The sequence below is a fragment of the Onthophagus taurus genome, chromosome 2 (assembly GCF_036711975.1).
Source record: "Onthophagus taurus isolate NC chromosome 2, IU_Otau_3.0, whole genome shotgun sequence".
NCBI lineage: Eukaryota > Metazoa > Arthropoda > Insecta > Coleoptera > Scarabaeidae > Onthophagus > Onthophagus taurus.
In genome coordinates this window covers 22,887,586-22,897,973 of record NC_091967.1, presented here as the reverse complement: position 1 = coordinate 22,897,973, position 10,388 = coordinate 22,887,586, and the positions used below count along the sequence as shown (strand labels likewise).

General features: G+C 30.9%; 2 protein-coding genes across 3 annotated transcripts; one reads left to right on the top strand and one right to left on the bottom strand.

Moving 5' to 3' along the window:
- Positions 1–3,999: 3,999 nt before the first annotated feature.
- LOC111413384 (uncharacterized) lies at positions 4,000–5,370 on the bottom strand. Of its 2 annotated transcripts, none has more exons than XM_023044340.2 (3): positions 5,036–5,366; positions 4,356–4,975; positions 4,000–4,306 (listed from the first exon to the last, which is right to left on the bottom strand). In XM_023044340.2, the coding sequence occupies exons 1-3, from the start codon at positions 5,228–5,230 to the stop codon at positions 4,219–4,221; spliced, it is 903 nt and encodes a 300-aa protein (XP_022900108.2). In that variant the 5' UTR covers positions 5,231–5,366; the 3' UTR covers positions 4,000–4,218. The 2 variants fall into 2 exon arrangements, with proteins under 2 accessions (XP_022900108.2, XP_022900109.2); XM_023044341.2 differs by having other exon boundaries at positions 4,229–4,306; positions 4,352–4,975; positions 5,036–5,370.
- A 416-nt stretch (positions 5,371–5,786) lies between these two features.
- Positions 5,787–6,663, top strand: LOC111413386 (uncharacterized). Its single transcript, XM_023044344.2, has one exon. It carries the CDS (start codon positions 5,894–5,896, stop codon positions 6,530–6,532), a length of 639 nt encoding a protein of 212 aa, XP_022900112.1. The 5' UTR covers positions 5,787–5,893; the 3' UTR covers positions 6,533–6,663.
- The last annotated feature ends 3,725 nt before the right edge of the window (positions 6,664–10,388 follow it).

The following is a 10,388-nucleotide window of genomic DNA, read 5'->3' as shown; positions in this document are numbered from 1 at the left end:
AACTTTATACAGTCATACCTAATTTATTTATAATGATAAAAGATTGATTCTCATATCAAATTGAAGGATAAAGTTTCCTTTTTAAAATGATATATAACTCTCATTAACTTTATGGAGAGAAGATTTCAAAAAGCAGTTTTTATAAAAATGAGCAATTTTGATTTTAACCTAATATGTTAAAAATAAATCTCAACTTTATACAGTCATACCTAATTTATTTATAATGATAAAAGATTGATTTTCATATCAAATTAAAGCTTAAAGTTTCCTTTTTGAAATGATATATAGCTCTCATCAACTTTATGGAGGGAAGATTTCAAAAAGCAGTTTTTATGAAAATGTACAATTTTGATTTTAACCTAATATGTAAACAAAAATCTCAACTTTATACAGTCATACCTAATTTATCTATAATGATAAAAGATTGATTCTCATACCAAATTAAAGCATAAAGTTTCCTTTTTAAAATGATATATAGCGCTTATTAAGTTTATGGGGGAACACTTTAAAAAGTTTCTATAAAAACGAGCAATTTTGGTTTTAACCTAATATGTCAAAAACAAATTTCAACTTTATACAGTCATACCTAATTTATTTATAATGATAAAGGATTGATTCTCATATCAAATTGAAAGATAAAGTTCCCTTTCTAAAATGATATATAGCTCTCATCAACTTTATTGTGGGAAAATTTCAAAAAACAGATTTTATGCAAATGTGCAATTTTTATTTTAACCTAATATGTCAAAAACAAATCTCAACTTTATACAGTCATACCTGATTTATTTATAATGATGGCTGTAATAGTTATTTATATTACAAGTGGGCTAGAAATATAATTACAGTACGAGTGTGGAGAATTGCACGACGAGGTCGTAGACCGAGTCGTGTAATCACACGAGTACTGTAATTATGCTCTAGCCCACGTGTGGTATACAGCATTTTATCTACGACTGCTAAAAATTACTAAAAAATCAATTTCTTTAGAAAAGTCTATTTGACATTTATAAAAATACTTTCAAATGATTGTTGACAATTTTGAATTGTCAGTTTCAACAACATGTTTACTCATCTGGAATAAGTGTTTTGAAATGTAAAAACATAACAATTAATGTTTATAATAAATAGTATTGTTTCTCTGTAAGTAGATAGCACTTTTTCTTTTGTATTGTTGCTCGTTTCAATAAATTAAGGCTGTTCTGATTATGCTAAAAATGCGTTACGTAATGAAACCAGTGCGGTAATGAACTTCATTACGTAACTCAAATCACCTCAAATGAGTGCGGTAATGATGACTTATCCAAGCAGTCGTAGATAAAATAATTTTAAAAACGTTGGTGTGCTTTCACACCAGTGGAACTAAATGGGTTAATTACATACAGGGTGTTCATTTCAAAACTTTCCACATCAATTTCTGTAAATCCGGAAGTTTAAAAAGAAAATCGCTGAAATAGGTAAAGAATAAAACCAAGGGGGACAACTTTTTATGCAAAAATTTACTCACTCACTTCAACCCCCCGCCGCCAGAAACCAACCCCTTAAAAATCTTAAATGGAAAGGGGTGTCAAGTGATACCTCATTTTAAAGGTCTTTTAAGGTACTACATGTTAGTATTTATTTTTTTTAAGTTGATCGATTCGTTTTCGAAATTTTTGCGAAAATCTTTGTTTTGTATTTCCCGCTTTAATTAATATTAAAAACTTTAATCACCTTCTTAAAAGCAAGAATAACTAATCTTTTATTATTAATTTATAAAATTAAATTACCATGTTCGTTTTTACAACGACCATTAAACCTTTATTATTTCGGAGCAATCGGAAATATTTAAGAAAACTAAACACATTTTACATTAAACCTGTATGAAAATTACTCTTGACTCAAATGGCCAAAAAAAGGAAAAAAAGAGACGAAATTTTTCTCTTTCTATAAACGAGTTATAGGCAGGCTCACAGTGCGAGAAAAAAATAAAATAAAAGTGCAATTCTAAACATAAGTTTATTTGGTTATTACTTAAACAACTTTGTGTTATCCACTTAACAAAGTTATTTAAATAAAACAGCAATAATGGTTTACAGTTTGCAGGAAAGGATTGAAATTGTATTAATGTATGGATCCCAAAATGAATGTGCTCGACGAACTGCCGCAGTTTTTAATGAAAGGCATCCAGATAAGAACGTATCTCATACATACGTCCTGAATCTCATGAAGAAATTCACTCAGACTGGGTCCGTTGCCAACATAAAACATAATGAGTCGAGAGTTTTGAATGAAACCGCTCAACTGGAAGTGTTGGGTCATTTCGGTATCAACCCCAATACTTCATTGCGTCAGGTATCTCGTGCAACTGGTATATCCTTGGGTTCTGTTCATAAAGTTGTAAAACTTCACAAATTCCATCCTTATAAATTGAAAATACATCCAGAGCTAACTGAAGACGATTTTGACAGGAGAATACAGTTTTGTGAAGAAGTGACCACTATTATTAATAATAACAACGTTTTTGTGAAAAATATCTGCTTTAGTGATGAATGCACTTTTTCTTTAAATGGATTTGTAAATAAACATAACTGCAGATATTGGAGTAATGAAAACCCTCATCTGACTGTAGAAGGGCATACACAATATCCTGAAAAAGTTAATGTATGGGCCAGCATTTTGGGAGACCAAGTGATTGGTCCAGTGTTTATCGATGGAAATTTAAACGGCGAAGTGTACTTGGATATGTTAGAAAATACTATCAATCCACTAATTACGGAAGCTCTCGAGAATCAGTTGGATAGAGAAGAAAATGCCTTACTTGATGAGAATGAATTACATTTTCAACAAGACGGAGCTCCTCCTCACTATGTTCTCCCAGTACGACAGTGGTTAGATAATACGTTTCCAAACAGATGGATAGGACGAAGAGGTCCTATAATGGCCAGCCAGATCACCAGATTTGACGCCATTAGACTTTTTTTTATGGGGTCATTTAAAATCTGTTGTATTTACTCCTCAACCTCAAAATTTAGAAGAACTTCGTCAGAGAATTACTGCAGCTTGCCGTGGAATTCAAAGGGAAGTTTTTGAAAATGTGCGCCGTAGTTTTGAACAACGATTGTACCATTGTTTAGCTAATAACGGACAACACTTTGAACAATTATTAAGTTGATTTTCTCTGCAAAAAGTTTTTGTACATAATTAAATAACTGAAAATAAAATAGAACGTTTCAAGCAGTTAAAAGTTGTTTAAGTAATAACCAAATAAACCTAAAAGAAAAGAAAAATGAAACAGAAATCGTTTTTTCTAAATATCTCTGACAGACGCCAGGCAAGCTAGCCAACGTAGGTATATCATTGTCAAAATAACCTAAATATCAAAGATTTCGGATTGCTCCGAAATAATAAAGTCGTTGTGTTAATGGTCGTTGTAAAAACGAACATGGTAATTTAATTTTATAAATTAATAATAAAAGATTACTTATTCTTGCTTTTAAGAAGGTGATTAAAGTTTTTAATATTAATAAAGCGATTTTCGCAAAAATTTCGAAAACGAATCGATCAATTTAAAAAAAATAAATACTAACATGTAGTACCTTAAAAGACCTTTAAAATGAGGTATCACTTGACACCCCTTTCCATTTAAGATTTTTAAGGGGTTGGTTTCTGGCGGCGGGGGGTTGAAGTGAGTGAGTCAATTTTTGTATAAAAAGTTGTCCCCCTTGGTTTTATTCTTTACCTATTTCAGCGATTTTCTTTTTAAACTTCCGGATTTACAGAAATTGAGGTGGAAAGTTTTGAAATGAACATCCTGTATATTATTATAGCAGCGCCAAATTGGATGTGGGATATTTGTGATAGCAAAATTAGTATTATTTGTTTGTAAGTTCAAGATTCGATTTAATCTATTGCTACTGCTATACATTTCGTCGGATTATATTATGAAGATTCCGACTGCGCCATATTATGTTATTATAATTATTAGCATATTATTATGTTTATTAAGTAATAACACCATAGTTAAATATTTTAAAGTTTATTATGTTAAAATTTAGATGGGACGGTATTGTTAGCAGAAAACTCCCAGCGATTTTGTTACACTGAGGTATTCAACCCAATATACAGCTTTTCACAATGTTAATCACATAACATTAATAATAAATAATGACATTTAAGACAAAAAAAAACCTATATCTACATAAATATACTAAATAATTGAGCACATCATAATTGAATTCCTTAATTGTTTGTTTTACGTCCTGGTGTAACCGTATCCTGCCTTCTAAACTTCGATACCAAACCCGACGTGAAACGAGAAATATCAAACCTATAACAAGCAAAATTAATACATTTACAATTCTGTCAATGACACTTACAATGGTGGTCTTTTCAATTTCCTACAAATCCCATTTTTATCCCTAATAAGACCATTCGGACATTTCTTATAATGAATCTCTCCAAGCGATTCAACACGCTCCGTTATCTCTTCGTTACCATCGTCAGGAACGATAGTAACTTGAGAAGTTATTAACGCAGCACTTTTAGAAACTGCATCATTATTTTGATTTTGTTGTAATACAATAACTGGAATTCTATCTCCTGCTACTCCAGTTTGATAAGAATATGTTAATGTTTTATTTGATGGTTTCAACGTTGTTGAAACGGAAGATGTTGCAATTCCGGTGCTTGGCTTTGATGTTGTCGAAGATGGTTTATTTGTTGGTGTAATTTTAATGGAAGTTGACGATTTTGTTGACGAAATTGGTTTTGTAGTTGACGAATTCAAAATAAGACTTGATAATTTTGTTTTTGTTGTTGTTTTTGGTGAATTAGTCGTTGTTAATGGTTTAGATTGGATGGTAACTGTTGATGCATTAAGAGCTGTATTAATAGATATATTTGATGAACTTAAATTCGTCGAAATTGAGGTGGAAGTGGTTGTTGCTATAGGAAAATCGGTGTAATCTGATGGAATTTCGTAATCGTATTCATAATTCTAAAACAAATACATGTTGAGTGTAATAATAAACAAACAATTTAAAGTTGAAGTACTCACATCATCGTTATAATCCCCTCCAAGTATATCAATTATTGTAATGTCTTTTAAATTGATTCGTATGTTGTATTTTCCCGTTTGTTTCTGGTCGTATAACTCTACACCTCTTTTCTTTATGTCTATAGGCACCGAAGCAATCACACCGATTAAGCCGGCAATTAACAGAAACTTGGATGATGAAAACGGTTGTACCATTTTCAATAAATTTACCAAACGATGATGACCAACGCGCCCAACGGTAGCTCAACGTTTGGCCGTACACAACGCTTAAACAAGCAGGGAAAACGGTTTACTATGTATGTCGATGACTTCTTGAGGGATATTTTAAAACCATCTCAAGAAGTTTAAGGTCAAGAGGATAGCGGACAGCCCAGGTGGGAGCCGTGATACGATTTTTCGTTCGTGGACAGTTAAGGTCTACGAACTGCAACCAGATCCATATCATCATTTTTAGTAAATAAAATTTAAATATTCGTTTAATGTAGAACTAATGTTTAATGTTTTTGAGTTCGTGAAATCAAATATTTTCCATAATTAATTTTTAATTCACGATTATCACAAATAATTTGCAAGTAATAATAAAAACAAATTAAATGTTAAAAGCTGAAATTTCCCTGAAACGTTAATTTTAAAAATTTTAATTTCAAATTTCTTGTAAATTTAAATTTCAATCATCTTAATATTTGTTCAAAAAGAACCACCATAAGAACACCGTTAAGATACCTGAGGTTCTGCGTTGAACCGTTATAGTAATTCGGAGAACGGCATCCGCTATCTTGAAACGGCTCACACGATGAGGACCCGTTTAGTAGTTGTTGTTTTGCGGCCAGAACTCGACGTGCACTCGCCTAAAACATAATGACTCGCTGTCAAATTTTACATCTACAATATCTTCTCATCATCGTTGTAACTGTTACAACTATTTTGGCCCTCCCGACATCCAAACCGATCGTAAAATTTGATCAACGTCAAGATGGTAATTTAAACGTGAGGACAGATTTACAAAATATCGTTGTAATTATCGCTCCTCCTCCCAATGGGAGCTTGATAGATTTACTCATATCTGGATTTTTCAAAGGATTATCTAGAAAACATCAACATCGTCCGCACGTTGCCGTTGTGAAAAACGATGATGAACAAGAGACTCAAAATTTCATTGAATCAAAAACTGCGCCCTATCACGTTGATTTGACGAAAAGAGATGGTAATGGTAAAAATAAAATTCGACCGGATGTTGAAAAAACTCAAGAAGTATTAGTTGGCAGGGGGAAATTTGACGACACTCATGACTCTCATAAAGAACTTCAAAGATTTGCTAGGGCGTATATAGTTAGTATACCGAACGAACTTGATGATGAAGAGAACGAAGAAATTGGAATTGGGAAAACGTCGAAAATCAAAGAGAAATTGGTGCTTTTGGGGGCTACTTTAGAGCAATGTGGACCGGATAGAAGACGAGATGAAAATGGAATATGTAGGTTTATAAACAAACAGTAAAACTTATCGATGAAACGGTTACTGTAACATTTTATTTTAAGTTATTTTTAGTTATACGAATCTGTGCCGTAATGACGTATTGATGTATCTCTTTTATATTTATTTATGTTGAATAAAAATTGTTAATCTTATCAAGTTTCCTATAATTAGAATGTTTTTTGTTGCATTCTACTTAGAATGTGAAAACAACGAATTTTGTTAATTCTAAAAAGATCTTTCCATAGAAATTTATAAAGTCCTTATTTAATAACAATATAATCATTTAAAACTTGTTAAATTAGTGAATTAGTTAACAATTAATCACTTTTTTTAACACACCGGGTCAACTCAGGTTTTTAGGCCAAGACAAGTTTTTTTTTCTAAACCATGGGAGGTTTAATCACGTTCATCGTCATCACTAAAAAGAATGAGATAGAGAACCTAATTAGGAACATTGTGGGATACCATCGCAATCGTTGTATATTGCTATACATTCGCTATTTGAGCGACATTCAAATTGAAATCGTTTACATTTACCACCTAAAAAAGCAGAATAAATGCAATATTTGTATTTTTGTCTCATTATGTGTTTAATGACATTTATAATTGGTGACCTGCACTCAACTTTGACCCTACACGATCTTGCAGATACTACCAATATGATCGATCAGGATGATTTGAAAGAATTAAACATGCATAACATTTCCGCCCCTATACTGATTGTGTAAAGTAAGCCATAAATCAGTTCGTCAGTCTTTTGTAATTTTGTTGCAGTTCACACGTCGTCTTGTTCGCTCCCAGCCAGTCCTAATATTTAATACTACTGTATAGGTTTTTGTTTTAAAAAATGAATGACGAATAGCTTGATGCTGAGTTGCTTGAAAATGAGGAGGAAAAAAAGTTAGTTTAACAGTTCATAGAACTGTACGAAATGTGAAACGCAGATGCAGAAGAAACCTGCAAACAAATAAAGGACGTGGTGAAGCCGGTGGGACTGAGAACTAATATAAAGAAAACGAAAATAAATTTTACTAAATTTGTGTTTAAAAGATTCTAAAACACTGTAGGTACAAACTGAGAGAAAAACTTCATTGAAGAATCTATGTCTACAATTTCTAAAGGATTGCGAACTCACAGCAACAACTCATGGTCATGCTAATCAATCAGGTACATGATGTTATAGAGAGTTGCATCGAAATGATGATCAAGTATTATTTTATGAACCAAAAGTATCAGAAAAAAGGGGCAAAGAAGAACAGACCCCCCCAAAAATACTGGTTCACTGCTGAAGCTAGTAACCTGCCAGTGGTAAAAGCCCAAATTACTCAAAGAACAGACGAATCAGCTTTGGTTACAGGACTGTCTGTGTATGATAACGACTAGTGATGGAAAGGATAGTAATTTTGCGAAAAGCCGGATATCCGGCCGAAGGGGATGCCGAATGGCATATCTCTCCGGCCATTATGGTTATAATTTCTGGCGCATTTCTGAAGTGATACCCTATGTTGCCACATTATTGGGATATTTGAATAAAAATGAAATTAATAAGAACGCTGATAAGATATGTCAACTTATTTGGATCCAAGATACAAAATGAATTTTTTTGATGCTGATTTAACTAACGAAGCAACTCTAAAAAGAGGATACTTTAATTAATAATTGGCAATATGAAAATTGCAACATCGAAAATTTTATCAAAACATCAAATATTGTTTTTTCAAAAACTAAAAGTTATTTTTCAAAACGGGTTAGTTCATTGGAAAGAGGACACTTTTATTAACACTTTGGGAAATTTTCATACTCATATTCCAAGAACTGGATTTTATATGAATTTCTAAAGCTTAATCGGCGAAAATTGCAAAATTCGAAAAAAATTTCGATTATTTCAAAAATTTATTTGTCAAGAACTGAAAGTTTTTTTTCAAAACGGCTTATTGCATTAAAAAGAGGATACTTTAATTAATAATTGGTGATATTTCCACAAGGATCATTCAAGAAATTAATTTTATAGCGAATTTTGAAAATTATCGATGAAAATTGCAACATCGAAAATTTTCTCAAAACTTCAAACAATGTTTTCTCAAAAACTAAAAGTTATTTTTCAAAACGGGTTGGTTCATTGGAAAGAGGACACTTCTATTAACACTTTCGGAAATTTTCATACTCCTATTCTAAAAACTGGATTTTATACGAATTTTTAAAACTTAATAGGCGGATTTTTTAAATTTGAAAAAATTATCGATTATTTCAAAAATTTATTTCTCAAGAACTAAAAGTGATTTATCAAAACGGCTTGTTGCATTAAAAAGAGGATACTGTAATTAATAATTGGTGATATTTCCACAAGGATCCTTCAAGAAATAAATTTTATAGCGAATTTTGAAAGGTATCGATGAAAATTGCAACATCGAACTTTTGATCAAAACTTCAGATACTGTTTTCTCAAAAACTAAAAGCTATTTTGCAAAACGAGTTGGAAAGAAGACACTTTTATTAACACTTTAGAAAATTTTTATACTCTTATTCCAAGAACTGGATTTTATACGAATTTTTAAAACTTAATCGGCGAAAATTTCAAAATTCGAAAAAATTGTCGATCTTTTCAAAAATTTATTTCTCAAAAACTAAAAGTGATTTTTCAAAACGGAAAAACATTAAAAAGAGGATACTTTAATTAATAATCGAAAGTGATAACACTGACAGTTCTGTTAGTAATGAATGTGATAATGAATTACAAGCGAAGAGAAGAAAACTAGACGAAACTGCAACAAGAGATTTTATATATCGTATTGGGATTGTTACAATGAGGTTGCTAATGACAAACGTGATATAAATAAATATTGTAATTATCCATGTTGCAAGGTGTATGTAATTAATGAAAAATCAAAAATAACCTCTTACTTGCTTTTTATTAATATGCTTCGATACTAGTTTCGAGGTATTACCTCATCTTCAGCCGAAAACTACAACATTATTTAATTAGAAAAACAAAATATGTTAAAACAAAAAACTTACAGTCAAAATTAATGATGTTCACAAGTGAGAAAAACAATACCAAAAAATATCTTAAATTTAAATATGTTGAAAACGGAAAAAATTTTTAATACGCAGTAAAAATATTTGAAGGTCAAAAAAGGTAAACGTGGTTGAAGACCAAAAATTATATAAAAGGTTAAATCTAAAATAAAGGTGGTTAACAATAAAAAATAAATATATAAAAACTTACAAAAAAGCGAAGATGACGGAATTAGCATAGGCTGCGAGACTTTAACGTAAAAAGGCCGATAATTTTAAAAAATTTTAAAAAACGTTAAGTTTTATTAACCTTTTTCGGCCTTTTTACGTTGAAAGTCTCGCAGCCCGTTTTCAAAAATAACTTCTAGTTTTTTAGAAAACAATATTTGAGGTTTTGATAAAATTTTCGATGTTGCAATTTTCATCGATAACTTTCAAAATTCGCCATAAAATTAATTTCTTAATAGATCCTTGTAGAAATATCACCAATTATTAATTAAAGTATCCTCTTGTTAGAGTTGGTTCGTTAATTAAATCAGCATCAAAAAAGTTCATTTTGTATCTTGGATCCAAATAATAATACATAATAATAATAATAATAATAAACTTTATTCAGAAAGTAAAGAGACAAAAATAACAAAAATGCACATCTCATTACTACTCACCTAGCGTTAAAAAAGAAAACGAAATTCAATGGCTATTATAAAATTCGTCGAGTGAATAAGGTGCTAAATTACAAAGTAAATATCGCATATATGTCTTAAATAAGTTTAACCTAGTTATTAATTTGACTTCTACAGGGATGTTATTCCAGATTTTCACACCTGAATACAAGGGACCTTTTTCATATACATTTAACCTA